This window comes from Musa acuminata, chromosome BXJ3-11 (assembly GCF_036884655.1).
Source record: "Musa acuminata AAA Group cultivar baxijiao chromosome BXJ3-11, Cavendish_Baxijiao_AAA, whole genome shotgun sequence".
Taxonomy (NCBI): Eukaryota; Viridiplantae; Streptophyta; class Magnoliopsida; order Zingiberales; family Musaceae; genus Musa; species Musa acuminata.
In genome coordinates, this window is record NC_088359.1 from 27,142,396 (window position 1) to 27,159,048 (window position 16,653).

The window sequence follows — 16,653 nt, forward strand, 5'->3', positions numbered from 1 at the left end:
TAATTTCTATGGGAAGGTTAATCAACATCAGAAACACTTATTGTGAGACAGAAATTAGTTTATAATAAAAAGGAACTAAGGCATTTTAACTATAATCAACAAAAAACAAACACAAGGCAACAAGTACAGAAGCTGGCATGCTTAGTTGATAACAGTGCCATGTATCCCAGAACATTTGCAAGATATCCCCCTGATTTGAACTATCACCTCTCAACCATTTTCAAGCTGCAGTATGGACAACTTCAGAAATACAGAACTACTTGATATATATCGACAATACATATAGATAAATAATAGGTTAAGACTTGAAACCCATTCATAGTGCCTTAAATTGGAAAAACCCTCTCCAGATAACCTACCAAAGTTACTGTTACTTGGCTTCCGAAAAAAAATAGGGCTAATTTAACTCACAAGGAACTCAAAAGAAAGCAAGGCCAATAATGATGACATCAAACAAACTACTTTGACAGTGCATATCAGGAACATTATCGATCCAAACTGTACTTACTAATCTCTAGAGAAAGAATATGGCATTAGAATGGCGAGACATGGGGAACACAGTATACATTGAACATAAGAAACTATACTTTTGATGACAATTTGAAATAATTCTGGATTTCAATGTAACCCTGTCCCATCAGAAAGAGAGCGGATAACTACTCATCCATTCTCGGGCAAACTGGAAATCAGTCATTATCAACTGAACTAGCATCAAGCTATTCCTTCAAGTGGAACCATTAAAATATAAGAACCACAAAATGCCACTGTATAGGTCCAGGAGAAAAATATGACAAGGGATATGGGATCCATGTGACAGGTTGGATCAAGATTGAGCCAACAGGGCACAGCTTTAGAAGCAAGAGGTTGGAAAACCTGGAGGAGACCTTACATTTTCACAACATAAAGGAGCAATTTGGTATGACCCCACTCTTATCAGTCTCGATGGTTTACAAGAATAGTATCACACATTCCAAAACCGATTTAATTGAACTCCAAGTGGTCAATAGACAACTAGCTGAACAAATATCCATTTACAGTTCATAATGATTCACATATCTAAGAAAAACCGATTAAATTCAGAAGATCCTACATTTTTTATGTGCAATTTCAAGCATCATGGTAGTTAATTTTTGAAATTCAAAAAGTGTACAAACCACCTCAAACGAAGGGAAAGTCTAGGACACAGGACTACATAAATCTGGATCAGCACAGGGATAAAAAAGAATGTATCAGCTGCAGATGGTAGAAATTGAGTAATAAAAAACAAGCCAAGACTGAAACATAGGAAATTATTGCTCAAAATTGTATACTCATCATGATCATTTGACAAAAATCAGTTCATAAAGCCATAATCAAACCTCGAGCAACTCTTTCTCTATCTAATACAGCGAAACTACTAGGATATCTAGTAGGATATTCATTCTATTTCAGGCATAAAGCAAAATCCAAGGAAAAAAGAGAAATACCACTCGAAAACCAAGTTCACTTGCAGTACAAGTAAAGACGAAAGTCACTTTCAAGTCTTGAGCAACTCATCGTGTTACCCATCCTAGACAACAGCTTACATAGACTGAGAAGAACTAAATAATATCTTCTGGACATTCCTTATTATGGGAAAAAGGGCAAGCAAAACTATTTGAAAATGTTCTGAGCTATTCAAACGAATACCAATTTGACCAGTTCCTTTGTTGCTCAAGTTCGCATGACCAATTAGATTAGTTCCTCTGTCCAAGGGGAGTTGAGATTGAACATTGCAACCAAGTGTGAGGTCTCCATGCCAATCCATAATAGACAGTTGAAGAGTGGACAGAGCCTGTCTTATAGGATAATCTTTGTCCCTTAAAGTTGCCTCGAGACGGCCCCCATAAGCTACATCGCCTCTACCTGTCATTGCACCTCCACTCATGAGTACTCTAAGTCTTTGGCTAATCATCAACTTATCTTCAAACTTCAGGCCAGCTGACAATGAATCCCCAAGGACGGTTACTGAAACTCCTGCAGCTGTATTGTTCCGCCTGAAATTTTTAAACCTTGTGTCACCACGTAATGTGTACGCAACATCCTTCCCAACAGTCTGCATATCCAGACACAAAGAAGTGGATTTTGATTCACTATGCTTGATTGAACTTGCCACCTCCATTTGGAGAGAGCACTCCTTCTTATCCTTTGTAAGCTGGCCAGAAACTGATAGTGGCATTTTATCTTTGATAACAAATACTCTTTCCACATTCAAACCTTCGTAACCAATATCATGATCCCAGCCCTGGGAATCTAGCACAGGCCTGACAAGCCATTGGCTGGAAGAATCCAGAAATCTATAACGGTGAGTAGGATTATCCGAATCAAAAGAATTGGGAAGCACAAAATCTGGCATAGGTACTGGCACAGATGCAGGGCCACTGGCTTCTTCTTCAACATCCCCATTGGTGTGCTCATTTGGTATATCCGTAGCCATATCTGCCATTTTCTTCATGAGTTTCCGGCGCCTCTTCTCCTCTTTCAACTGTTTCTTATAGAAGAGCCTTTCTCTATAATCTAGTTCCTCAAAATATGCCTTCTTCTGTGCTTTGCTCAGCTTTGCCACTTGGGACTTAGTGAGAGGCTTAAAAGGTGGCAACTCATCATAATCTGAGCCCTCATCGGAATCAGATATCTCACCCAAATCCTCATCCAAGTTGTCATCATCACCAAGTTGTTCTTCTGGCAATTTAGGCGGGGGTCTTGACTGTAGAAGAGAAGACAAAAGAAAGGGTAATGGAGGAACTCTCGGACGAGAACCAAATGTCCTACCGGGAGGACCATCCTGCAACTTCAGGAGCATGTTAGCCTCTGCCAAAATTTTGGAAGCAAATGACAGTAACAGCAACTGTGGTTTCCAAACCTGGCCATTTGGTAGTACTCTCTGGCCAGCCCTATTCATCCTACAAGCAGAGTGATTCTCGACCAAGGAAACTGGGTTCATGAGCCGTACATCCCCGGCAGCTTGTCGGATTGCTTGCTGAACCACATGAGACCTCTGAGTCACAAACATCTCATAAGTCAACGGACTACCATTTGGGCCATCTGGAGGAGCAGAAGCAGCATGTGTTAGAACAACAATTGCATTAAACCAAATGGATGCTCCAAATATGTCAGTGATGGTCCGCAGAAGTGGAGCATCCCCATAATCCCTACTCTGCATGTCCAACCGATCAAAGTAAAGAACAATATCTGGAGGAGTCTTATTGATAAACCTCTTGACAGAATGAAGTGTTTTCTCGTTTCGATTCTGATCCAAAGAGGAAGAGAAGAGACCAGGAGTGTCAATAACCCTAACCTTGATCCCCTGAACCATGCCCACTACTTCCTGGACCTTCTTTGTCCCCACCTGGAAGGCATCCGTTGGCAACTTAACTTCATCAAATATTGAATTGACAGTAGCACTCTTGCCAACCCCTGTTTTTCCAATGACCATTATTGTACAAGAGAAGTCCAGAGTCTCCTGGCCAGCAGCCTCAAGTTGTTCTGCCACAACACTAGCCCGATCAAAGCTGAATACACCTGGCCGGTTTGTGTTTCTCTTAAGCTGTTCAGCCAGACCTAGCCTGTATAGAACCTGGGCAACTACTACATTATGAGGTGTTTGCCCAAGCCTATGAGCCAAACGAAGAAACTTAACCCGAATCATCTGAAGCTTCTCGCGTGTCTCATCATTCTCCTCTCCATCATCATTTGGTGGCTCTTCAGATGGCTGAGAGACCCTCCGTGGAGCAGAGCCATTAGTCCTAGGTTGCTGAAGAGAACGGACAGAAGGCTCCAGTAAAGGAGCAGAGGAGCCAAGGCCAGCAGGACGAGATGACAAGCCAGGGCCTCCCGAGTTCTCATGATTCAAAGTTGAAGGCAATGCGGATGGGCTAGAACTTCTCTTGTTGTCACTACTTGTAGAACTCAAATGGCCTAGATTTTCAACAGATTCCTTTTGAAGTTTCTTGGTAGTTTCATGCATGACAGCCTTATCGTCTTTTACATAAGAATCATTAGCTGCACTAGTAACATGAGAGCAGGATGATCCATCTTGTTTTTCCATGGTAGCATGTCCATTAGTTGCAAAGCTACCACCTTCTTTTTGCACAGCAGCATGTCCATTAGTTGCAAAACCATAGTTATCTTCTGCACTGTTATCTTTCAGCTGGGGAACTTTTGACGGCTCTTCAGAAACAGCTAATGACTGAGCTGATATATCCTTCATCTGTTGTGTCGAAACCTGATGTGATTCCGCATCATTATCTGCCCCACACTCATCAGAAGTCACTTCAAGGGACTGTCCATTTTCAGAACCTTCATCAAGAAGATCAGCCAGCCCATCTAATCTCACCCTCTCAGGCTCCTCAATCTCAGATTTCTTACCAACCAATTCCGTGTTGCCGTCACCGACAGAAATTTCCCTGTCATTCACAATCTCAGAAGATCCATTTGTAACTTCATCCATCCCTTTGCCATCCTTACTATCTGGAACCACAGAATTTAATTTGCCAAGCATGAACTCTTTTTCATCTTCCCCTTTTCCAAGTTCACCATCTGACTCATCACAAGCTGGCATCCCTTCCTCAGATTCAACAGCCACCTGTTCTTCAGAACTCTGATCGGTATGCTGGCTACCAGTCGACGCATCAAGCTTGTCAAAAGAAACTGAATCTTCCTGACCATTACCTTCAACACCAGGAGCCCCATCGAACTTTACAAGACCGACCATTTCTTGCTCGTCGGGTCTCTGATCGTGTCCTGCAGCATCTGTTGAATCAATGTATCCCTCAGAACCAACCATTTCTACTTCGAGATTCTTTTCACCCACCCGTAGATCTGCCGGCTCAACCACCCCTTCAGGCTCAATCACCATACCAACGTGCGAATCATGAACCGAGTGCTGCGGGGCCTCCATCGCCTCCTCAAAGACCTCATTTTCTCCCAAATCCTTCGATCCATCCTCCGATTTCGGAGGACCGCCATCAGCGCCGCCCGCTAATTCCCGCTGCGAATCCCCATTTTCCGCCGCCATCTCCAGCCCCATCTGCCCCGGCCGGCACTCATCTTTCGCAGCACCCGCCCCGTTTTCCATCAGAAACCTAAGGCATCCGAGCCAGAAACGAAATCAGGATCAAGAAAGACCAAAATCTCCGACTCAAAACGAGCCGCCGGCAGCCAGTTCTAGGGTTCCACCGAATCAAAAAAAACCCAAACTTCGCAAAAGAAAGAAGAAAGAGAGGAGCAAACCTCAGGATCGACACTGCGCTTCGTCAAGGAAGCCGATATCTGTCACGCGCGCTGTCTCTCCCTTTCTCTCTTCGGGGAGAGGATCCCTTGACTGGGGGCTCGCGCAATCTCTCTCGAAAGAAGACGACGATTGCGTGTGTGCGTGCGTGTATATAAAGATCAAGAGAAGGTCGACGGATGGGATACAAAGAGGTTTGAATCGGACGGTGTATACAACTGCAGAAGCAAAAGGCCGGGGGAGAGAGAGAGACGGTGTCGCTTTCGACGGAAGGGATCGGTTCGGGACCGTCGGATGATGCGCACGTCATCTGCTTCGATAGGGAAACTCTGGTACCGAAGCGGGTAGAAACCATTTGGTACTCGAAGCTCATCGATATGTTTAAATTGGATTCTCATTAATGTGATTTTAAATAGAAAAATAAATACTCGACTCACATTTAGTTTCAAGTTCAATAAATTAAATAATTAATTCGACTCATATAGTAAATGTGAGATTGCTTAGCAGTGAAGATGATATTTGGATATGATCTTTGTATTTACTCTTTTACGGATTATAAGAATAGACATTACACAAAATTGGTACGACTAACATATAGTATATGAAAATCATCTATTATTCTTAGAATTTAAGTATTCTACTAAAAAAAATTTCATCGCGGGCTTTTTGTCGTCGATAGACTATTATAATTTCATATGATTATTAATTCTATATGTTCTTTGTGTAAAATTATTTCTTAAAGCATTGAACACCTTTTCTAATTAGCTCTAGGATTAATGGTAAAGTAACACTTTAGTCAGCATGGCTTGGTTCAGTCCCGGGTGCTCAAGGTCGTCAACGTCGACGCTCTGACAGTAGGGATCATCGTTTGGTGAGGTCAGGCTTGGGCTCTGACTTATAAGTCGGAAAGCTCTCCTTGGCGGGCCGCTTACCTCTCTATCTTCGGTCCTTGCACACAGGTTGGGGTCAGGAAGGGGGCTCCCGATTTCGACCCCTCCGAAGATTTAGTTAGCATGGGGTGGAAAATGAGCAAAAGACCACCTATTGCAGGCCCCACGATGGGTTTTTATCCCTCCGCCAGGGGACTAGCTATACCTATCATATTTATGATTGCCAACCCTCCGGGAGACGGACTTACTCTTGGGGCGGATGTTGGGCGTCCTTGGCGTCACGATGTTATGTGGTGGCATTGTACTTGGTGTCGTCTCAACCTTTACGGGACGGCGCTGTACTTGGTCGGCGTCGTCTCAATCTTTGTGGGATAGCGTTGTACTTGGTCGGTGTCGCCTCGATCTTTGTGGGACGATGCTGTACTTGGTTGTTGCCTACCTGGTCTTTACAAGATGGCACTGTACTCAGTTGGCAATGTCCCGACTTTTACGGGACGGTACGGTACTCGGTCGACGTCATCCCCACTTGGTTCAGTCCCGGGTGCACAAGATCATCCACGTCGACGCTCGGGCGACAGGGATCGTCAACTAGTGAGGTCGGGCTTAGGCTTTGGCTTCTAAGTCGTGAAGCTCTCCTTGGCGGGCCGCTTGCCTCTCTATCTCCGATCCTTGTACACAAGTCGGGGTCGGGAAGGGGGCTCCCGATTTTGACCTCTCTGAAGATCTAGTTTGCATGGGGTGGAAAATGAGCAAAAGACCACCTATTATCAGCCCCGTGATGAGTTTTTATCCCTCCGCCAGGGGACCAGTCGTACCTGTCATATTTATGATTACCGACCCTTCGAGCGACGAACTTACTCTTGGGGCAGATGTTGGGCGTCCTCGGTGTCATGATGTTATGTGGTGGCGTTGTACTCGGTGTCGTCCCGACCTTTATGGGACGACATTGTACTTGGTCGGTGCCACCCTGATCTTTGCGGGACGATGTTGTACTTGGTTGGTACCGACCTGGTCTTTACGGGATGGCGCTATACTCGATCGGCGTCGTCCCAACTTTTACGAGACGACATGGTACTCGATCAGTGCTATCTCGACTTTTGCCGGACGGCACAGTACTCGGTCAGTACTGTCTCGATCTTTGTGGGATGGCACTGTACTCAGTTGGCATCGTCCGACCTTTACGGAATGACGTTGACCGGAGGGGTATGGTCCAGTATGTTGACCTTGATGCTGATGTGACTGTGAATAATGATTGGAAGGCAAGTTACCAAAATATGCCCGATCACTCAGTAACACCTTTAGAGCTGATTTCATTATTAGAGATCGTCAAGAAATTTGGTGTGCAGCATATTTGAAGTCTCTATCAGATGAATCACCTCGATCGATAAAGGTTTCACACACATTCAAATTGAGACAGACTCTCTTAACTTTGGCAGAATTGAAACGATCTGATACACAATCTTCTTGGCTTGTTGAACACTTAATAGCAGAGATTATTATCATGTATTGCTTTGGAGAATGTAATATGGCAGATCAAATCCCCCAAGCTTTGTATGTATGTAACTCTCCAAAATGACTTGACTAGTCATTTGTCAGAGCTGTGAAAACTTAATAGATTTTTTTCCTTTTGGAAAAAAAAAACAATAATATAAGATAAAATCTTTTTATGGTTGCATACTAATCTACTTTAACACCTCAACTAGCATAGTAGATACTGGAATTAGATTCATGTATTAAGTAGTGAATCAGATTTGGTTTGGGATTTAAGTAGGATGAAAGTTTATAAGATAATTTGGAAACATATATCCTATCTATTTTTGACCTATATGACTCACCAATATCTTTTTGGTTTAAAGTAGTAGTATCATATTCCTCAATCTTATATTGGTGAAAACTTTATGAACTGATGTATGGGATGATTTTTTATGCAAATGTAAATGATGAAAATGGATTTGTTCTCAAAATCTTACTATCAATGCCTAAATTTTTACTAACTAAGCTAGCTAACATCAAATTATGATTTAAGAGAATAGAAGCTAAAAAAAAAGAGAGAGAGAACAGATTTATTCCTAATTAAGAATGACTGACTTAACAACTGAAAATTAACCAAGTTGAAAGGATTTCCCTGTTCTTTTTCCTCTTTATCAGTCTTTTGAGATTGCAAGAATCCAACTTATCCTTTGCTTCCCTCTTCTCATTATTCTTCCCTGGACAAAAAAAACATTTGGATGTACAGTCCATCATATTAGCATATATAAAGAGGATTGTTTAGAGGATTGGAAGCATAAACTGGGAAGCATTGAAAGTGGAAACCCACAACTCTGCCATGTTCACAGGTATCTGCAAACACAGGCATCAAGTAGTCAAAACATCTAACTGTATCATCACAACATAACACACTTTGACAATATATAATTGAATGAAAAGAATCAGAAAAGAATTAAAATCATCAAATGTGATGTTCTCCAAAAACCGTCTCTATGCAAATATAAAGGTAAGGTGTGTATATAGAACCCCGGGTTCATTTCTATTATTTATGTGCTTCAGTTGTCAACCATCAGCAATTTGACAAATAGAATACTGGGAGGAGACAAAAGCAACTGAAGAAATTGCTCTCCTGCTATCGGTTTACTAAAGTAATATTCTCCAGAAATCATGAATAACATGACATCTCCCAGAAACAATAGACCTACAAGAAAGACATAAAATCAAATAACTCATTCAGCCAAAACCATATATAAGAAAGACAAATAGAGGTAACTGTTGAACAGAACAATGACTTAAAAACTAAGATAACAAAATCAGAAGAACCATACTAAATTTTCTTTGCTCAGGTTTTGGCCATGTTTTTCAAGGGAAAGATATAACATGCAAGCATATGTCCAGAGCAGTAGAGTATGGTATCACTAGTCCAGTCCTAGCTAATTCTATATGTTCTTTGTGTAAAATTATTTCTTAAAGCATTGAACACCTTTTCTAATTAGCTCTAGGATTAATAGCAAAGTAACACTTTAGTCAGCATGGCTTGGTTCAGTCCCGGGTGCGCAAGGTCGTCCACGTCGACGCTCCGATAGTAGGGATCATCGTTTGGTGAGGTCAGACTTGGGCTCTGACTTATAAGTCGGAAAGCTCTCCTTGGCGGGTTGCTTACCTCTCTATCTTCGGTCCTTGCACACAGGTTGGGATCAGGAAGGGGGCTCCCGATTTCGACCCCTCCGAAGATTTAGTTAGCATGGGGTGGAAAATGAGCAAAAGACCACCTGTTGCAGGCCCCACGATGGGTTTTTATCCCTCCGCCAGGGGACTAGCTATACCTATCATATTTATGATTTCCAACCCTCCGGGAGATGGACTTACTCTTGGGGCGGATGTTGGGCGTCCTTGGCGTCACGATGTTATGTGGTGGCATTGTACTTGGTGTCGTCTCAACCTTTACGGGACGGCGCTGTACTTGGTCGGCGTCGTCTCAATCTTTGTGGGATAGCGTTGTACTTGGTCGGTGTCGCCTCGATCTTTGTGGGACGATGCTGTACTTGGTTGTTGCCGACCTGGTCTTTACAAGATGGCACTGTACTCAGTTGGCAATGTCCCGACTTTTACGGGACGGTACGGTACTCGGTCGGCGTCATCCCCACTTGGTTCAGTCCCGGGTGCACAAGATCATCCACGTCGACGCTTGGGCGACAGGGATCGTCAACTAGTGAGGTCGGGCTTGGGCTTTGGCTTCTAAGTCGTGAAGCTCTCCTTGGCGGGCCGCTTGCCTCTCTATCTCCGATCCTTGTACACAAGTCGGGGTCGGGAAGGGGGCTCCCGATTTTGACCTCTCTGAAGATCTAGTTAGCATGGGGTGGAAAATGAGCAAAAGACCACCTATTATCGGCCCCGTGATGAGTTTTTATCCCTCCGCCAGGGACCAGTCGTACCTGTCATATTTATGATTACCGACCCTTCGAGCGACGAACTTACTCTTGGGGCAGATGTTGGGCGTGCTCGGTGTCATGATGTTATGCGGTGGCGTTGTACTCGGTGTCGTCCCGACCTTTATGGGACGACATTGTACTTGGTCGGTGCCGCCCTGATCTTTGCGGGACGATGCTATACTTGGTTGGTACCGACCTGGTCTTTACGGGATGGCGCTATACTCGGTCGGCGTCGTCCCAACTTTTACGAGACGACATGGTACTCGATCGGTGCTATCTCGACTTTTGCCGGACGGCACGGTACTCGGTCAGTACTGTCTCGATCTTTGTGGGATGGCACTGTACTCAGTTGGCATCGTCCGACCTTTACGGAACGACGTTGACCGAAGGGGTATGGTCCAGTATGTTGACTTTGATGCTGATGTAACCGTGAATAATGATTGGAAGGCAAGTTACCAAAATATGCCCAATCACTGAGTAACACCTTTAGAGCTGATTTCATTATTAGAGATCGTCAAGAAATTTGGTGTGCAGCATATTTGAAGTCTCTATCAGATGAATCACCTCGATCGATAAAGGTTTCACACACATTCAAATTGAGACAGACTCTCTTAACTTTGGCAAAATTGAAACGATCTGATACACAATCTTCTTGGCTTGTTGAACACTTAATAGCAGAGATTAAGCAACTGCTAGTGCATTTTAATTCGATTATTATCATGCATTGCTTTGGAGAATGTAATATGGCAGATCAAATCCCCCAAGCTTTGTATGTATGTAACTCTCCAAAATGACTTGACTAGTCATTTGTCAGAGCTGTGAAAACTTAATAGATTTTTTTCCTTTTGGAAAAAAAAAACAATAATATAAGATAAAATCTTTTTATGGTTGCATACTAATATACTTTAACACCTCAACTAGCAAAGTAGATACTGGAATTAGATTCATGTAACAAGTAGTGAATCAGATTTGATTTGGGATTTAAGTAGGATGAAAGTTTATAAGATAATTTGGAACATATATCCTATCTATTTTTGACCTATATGACTCACCAATATCTTTTTGGTTTAAAGTAGTAGTATCATATTCCTCAATCTTATATTGGTGAAAACTTTATGAACTGATGCATGGGATGATTTTTTATGCAAATGTAAATGATGAAAATGGATTTGTTCTCAAAATCTTACTATCAATGCCTAAATTTTTACTAACTAAACTAGCTAACATCAAATTATGATTTAAGAGAATAGAAGCTAAAAAAAAAAGAGAGAGAACAGATTTATTCCTAATTAAGAATGACTGACTTTACAACTGAAAATTAACCAAGTTGAAAGGATTTCCCTGTTCTTTTTCCTCTTTATCAGTCTTTTGAGATTGCAAGAATCCAACTTATCCTTTGCTTCCCTCTTCTCATTATTCTTCCCTGGACAAAAAAAACATTTGGATGTACACTACATCATATTAGCATATATAAAGAGGATTGTTTAGAGGATTGGAAGCATAAACTGGGAAGCATTGAAAGTGGAAACCCACAACTCTGCCATGTTCACAGGTATCTGCAAACACAGGCATCAAGTAGTCAAAACATCTAACTGTATCATCACAACATAACACACTTTGACAATATATAATTGAATGAAAAGAATCAGAAAAGAATTAAAATCATCAAATGTGATGTTCTCCAAAAACCATGAATAACTCAAATTCAAATCTCGGCAACCGTCTCTATGCAAGTATAAAGGTAAGGTGTGTCTATAGACCCCCGGGTTCATTTCTATTATTTATGTGCTTCAGTTGTCAACCATCAGCAATTTGACAAATAGAATACTGGTAGGAGACAAAAGCAACTGAAGAAATTGCTCTCCTGCTATCAGTTTACTGAAGTAATATTCTCCAGAAATCATGAATAATGTTACGGTAAGTAACTTTTTAGGGCGTGACCTCGGGGTCGACGCGGCTGGTTCTGGGGCTCCGGATGACGGGGATCAGACGTGGCGCCCCTCTGGTCCTGGAGGTTGCTGGGGGAGATGGGGATGGCCTGACTTGGAAAGTCCTGCGGCGGTGATTGCGCCCAGTCGCGGACGAGCACCTGCACACAGGTCGGGTCGGTAGCTCGGCCCGACCCCTCCGACGGTCTAGTCAGTGATCGCGGAGAGGAGATTCTAGAGAGATTGTTGTTCTTCCCCTTTTCTTCCTCTCCCCCTTGGCCTGTTGGGGGCCAGAGGGTATTTATAAGAGGGCTCGATGTTACCTGATGCGACGACCCGCCGGGGCAGGGCCGTACCTCTGATGGCGCTTGCCGACGTCGTGGGCGTTGCGTGGAAGGCCGGGCTGCCGCGGGGCATGGGGGGTGTCAGTCAGCGCCTTCCCTCGCCTTGGCTGGATATGAGGGTCAGCCGAGGAGGTCGTTGGGGTACGGCCGGCGTGGGCGCGCGTCGTGTCGTTGTTAATGCGCGTGCTGGGGCAGTGTGCCGCGACAGAGTGTCCGACGTGGGGATGATGTATTATGACAAATCTGGGGTGTTATGTCAAATCAGTTTTTACCCCTATCATATGCCCCCACCCGAAAGGAGCGATGCGTCGAGGGTCCGATGCATGGCTTCTTGTTTCGAACGGACTGTCGTGTAGTTCCGAGGGCGCGCCGTGGGCGGGCCAGTCACGTGAGCGTATCTCGGGCGACGCTAGGGTGAGTTGCGCAACTCAGTCGGGAGGTCGGGTGGGCTCGGATATAGGGGCGCTGGGGTCAATGAACATGACGCGGGCGAGGTGACCGCGCGAGTGTGGCTCGGGAGGCGCGAAGCCGAGGACCGAGGAGCACAACACAGGCGGGGTGACCGCGCAGGTGTGTCTCGGGAGGCGCGAAGCCGAGGGCCGAGGAGCACAACGCAGGCGGGGTGACCGCGCAGGTGTCTCTCGGGAGGCGCGAAGCCGAGGGCCGAGGAGCACAACGCGAGCGGGGTGACCGCACAGGTGTATCTCGGGAGGCGCGAAGCCGAGGGCCGAGGAGCACAACGCAGGCGGGGTGACCGCGCAGGTGTCTCTCGGGAGGCGCGAAGCCGAGGGCCGAGGAGCACAACGCGAGCGGGGTGACCGCGCAGGTGTGTCTCGGGAGGCGCGAAGCCGAGGGCCGAGGAGCACAACGCAGGCGGGGTGACCGCGCAGGTGTCTCTCGAGAGGCGCGAAGCCGAGGGCCGAGGAGCACAACGCGAGCGGGGTGACCGCGCGGGTGTGTCTCGGGAGGCGCGAAGCCGAGGGCCGCGTTTTTTTTGAATTTGGCGGCGGCGTGGTTGGAAAGTTCGCCGCATTTAATTTTATGCTCCGAAAAGGGGGGAGGGGCTGGCCACACGTTACCGGGCGTCGAGGTCGAGGCGTTCGGCTGCTGCCGCTTTCACTGGGTCGCCACGTCAAGCCTTCATTAAGGCGGGACGCCTTTGGGTGTCTTCCGATGCGACGCGATGGCTGTGCGTGTGCGTGGGTAAGCTGTTGCCCGCGCTTGGGAGACGAAGGGGCCATGGCGGTGGCGGGGCGTCGTCTTCAAATAGCGAGCGCCAGGATCTTCCTCCATCTTTCGCTGTAGTGTTTTCTCCTTCGAGCTCCGTCGTTGCCCCCCCCCCCCCCCCCCCCCCCCAGTTTTCTTCCTCGCCCCCCCTGCGTCGTCTTTCCCTCTTCCTAAGGTCAGTTGAGATGTCGTCCTCTTCCTCTTTTTCTTCTTCTTCCCCTGTTCTCGGGGCTGAGGAGGGGAACCCCCCTTCGCTCGCGTCGAATCTTCGGACGAGGAGGCGGCACGAGCCCTCGAGGCTTTGATGTGGCCACATGACCTGGACTCCGTTGTGGGCGAGTCTTTGCTGGAGGAGCTCCGGGGGCGCTATAGTATCCCGGGGGATCACATCCTCAGTGCTCCCGAGCCGGGGCAGCGAGCGTATGATCCGGTTCCGAAGGGCTTCGCCCTGTCCCTTGATGCCCTGGAGGCGGGTCTACGCTTCCCCCTCCATCCCCTCATCGTCTCTTGCCTGTCCCTTTGGCGGATTTCCCCGTCTCAAGTGGCACCAAATTCTTGGCGTTACTTGGTGGCATTCCTGGGGGAATGTCACTACGCCGACATCACCCCTTCCCTCGACCTCTTTCTTTCTTGTTACCGCCTTTATAAGGGTTCGGGTGGCTACTTCTTATCGGCTCAATCGGGTTTTCGCGTCGGCGGGGCCCCTTCCAGTAACAAGGGGTGGAAGGGGCGGTTTTTCTATATTAGCCGTGCACAGGATTGGGGTTTCGGGTTTCGATGGTCCGCGAGGACGATCGATAACACCACCCCCCGTCTGGGTGGCGCGGAGCGCCGAGCGCCGAGCGCTGGGGAGGCTCAGAGAGATCCTCCCCAGGTCGCAGGCCATCCGGACCATGACCGAACAATGGCTGGTTGAGGCGGGCCTCAGCCCGATGCCTCTGGGTACGTTTCAACGACATCTGGTCTGGGTTTTGCGTAGTTGATTTTTGATACTGACCCATCTCGTTCCTTGCAGAGATGGTGAATCTCCGCTCGTTTTTGGATGTTCCGGCGCCGCCATCCCCTGCCCCTGCTCTACCGGTTGACCCGGAGCCCTCTCCCCCCGTTCTGTCGGCCGACCCGGAGCCCGGCACGGAGGAGGCTCCGTTGGAAGTCGAGGCCGAGCGCCCTTCGAAGAGGGCGAAGACAACCCCGTCGAGGGGTCCCGAGGCGGGCCGTCGTCGCGGCGGGGCCGGTCCTAGCCGACGGACAGCTGGGAAGGGCCCGCGCCCTGTCTCTGTGCGCGACCTGTGTCGTCTCCCAGCCGGAGATGGGGGACCGTTCCTGACGCAGCTGGTGAGCGAGATCCCGCTCGCTGAGTCCAGCGAGCCCCTGGTGGCGCGTTGGGAAGGCCTGACCCGAGGAGATAGGGTATGGGCCGGAGGGGATCTCTCCGCGGCGTTCCTCCGAGGCGCGCTCCATCCCGACATGGCTCGGGACGTGTACACCCTTCCTTCGGACGCCCTGCTCCACAAGTCTGCTCAGTCTTTGACCTGGGTACGTATGTTCCTGTCTTTCGGTTTGTCCGTTCAACGCCGCTCTTCTTGACCTGATATTCTTCGTGCAGGGTCTCCATTATGCGACGGCCCTAATGGACAGGGTGCGCGACGCCGGTCGGGTCGTCGGGGGCCTTGCCAGCCGCAATGCCGAGCTCCTCCGCTAGATCGAGGAGGTTCGAGCTGGGTCCGGACCGGAGGCCGTGGCGGCCGCTGAGCAGCGGGCGGCCGAACTGGAAGCGGAAGCGGCGCGTCTCCGGTCGGAGCTCGAGGCCTCTGAGAAGGCGAACGAGGGGCTCCAGAAAACAATAAGGGTGGAGCGGACCGAGCTCCGCCTGGTGAAGGCAGATGCGAGCGCCCTTAGCAAAAAGCTGGAGGAGGCGAAGGCCGAGGCTACGACGGCCTCGGAAGCGCTGGCGGAGGAGGCCCGACTTCGTCCTGCAAAGGACAAGGAGCTCCTTGAGGCGTACAAGAGGTCGAAGGGGTTTGAGCTCGGGTTGACCCGGACGGGGCGGGTATCCTTCGAGTACGGGTACCGAATCGCCACGTCCCGTTTCCACGCTCGCCACCCTGGTCTCGAGGTGGAGGAGAACCCTTTCACTCCCCACCCTGAGGACCGAGGGGTGGACATGCCCGAGGAGGTCTCCTTTGATGACCGTCTGGAGGAGTCCTTGTAATGAAGAAAGGGGTCCTGTATTTTGTCAGTCTGGTCTTTTGTAAGTCGGGTCCTGTATTTTGCTTCGCCATCTTCAATAAGAGGAAGGAACTTTCAACTTTGTTGTCCCCTCTCTTCTTTTCCTAGGCGAGAGCTTGCTTCTTCTTTCGGGAGGGGGTCCTTCTTCGAAAAAGGGCTTGTTTCAGACGAAAAACTTTTTGACGTTTCTGACGTTCCAGGTTCTTGGCAAAGGAGATCCGTTCATTGATGTGAGTTGGTAAGTACCCGGTCGGGCTACCTCGACGACCCGATACGGTCCTTCCCATTTGGGGGCTAGCTTCCCCCTGGTTCGGGATGGGTAGCTGACCTCGGCCTTTCGGAGGACTAGATCGCCTAACTTTATTGGTCGAGGTTGTATTTTCTTATTGTAGATCCTGGCTACGGCTCTCTGGTGAGAGAGGGCCTCTAAGTGCGCGTTGGCGCGTCGCTCCTCGAGCACATCGAGGCTGGCGCGTAGTCCTTCGTTCGAGGCTTCCTCATCGTAGCTATTCGTCCGAAGGGTGGTGACAGCTACTTCGGGCGGTAGGACAGCTTCGGTTCCGAACGTCAAGCTGTATGGGGATTCTCCGGTCGCTGTCTTGGGAGTGGTGCGTAACGACCACAGCACGCTGGGGAGCTCGTCCGTCCAGGCCGATCGAGCTGCTGACACTCTTCTCTTGAGGCCGTCTAGAATGGACCGGTTGGTCACCTCTGCCAGCCCGTTTGTCTGAGGGTGGGCCACCGAACTGAACCTCAGTTGGATGCCATGTCCGGCGCAGAATTCTCGGAACTCTCTACCGACGAACTGAGGTCCATTGTCGGTGATAATGGCCCTGGGCATCCCGAATCGAGTTACCAGGTTCTTCC

General features: G+C 47.9%; 1 protein-coding gene across 1 annotated transcript; it reads right to left on the bottom strand.

Annotated features, from left to right (window-relative positions):
• Positions 1 to 1,380: 1,380 nt before the first annotated feature.
• Positions 1,381 to 5,375, bottom strand: LOC103971649 (translocase of chloroplast 101, chloroplastic). Its single transcript, XM_009385719.3, has 2 exons — positions 5,251 to 5,375; positions 1,381 to 5,102 (listed from the first exon to the last, which is right to left on the bottom strand). The coding sequence occupies exon 2, from the start codon at positions 5,093 to 5,095 to the stop codon at positions 1,562 to 1,564; it is 3,534 nt and encodes a 1,177-aa protein (XP_009383994.2). The 5' UTR covers positions 5,096 to 5,102; positions 5,251 to 5,375; the 3' UTR covers positions 1,381 to 1,561.
• Between the last annotated feature and the right edge of the window lie 11,278 nt (positions 5,376 to 16,653).

Excerpts from the sequence above, each read along its gene's own strand:
- LOC103971649 (XM_009385719.3), bottom strand. The coding sequence starts at position 5,095 with ATGGAAAACGGGGCGGGTGCTGCGAAAGATGAGTGCCGGCCGGGGCAG.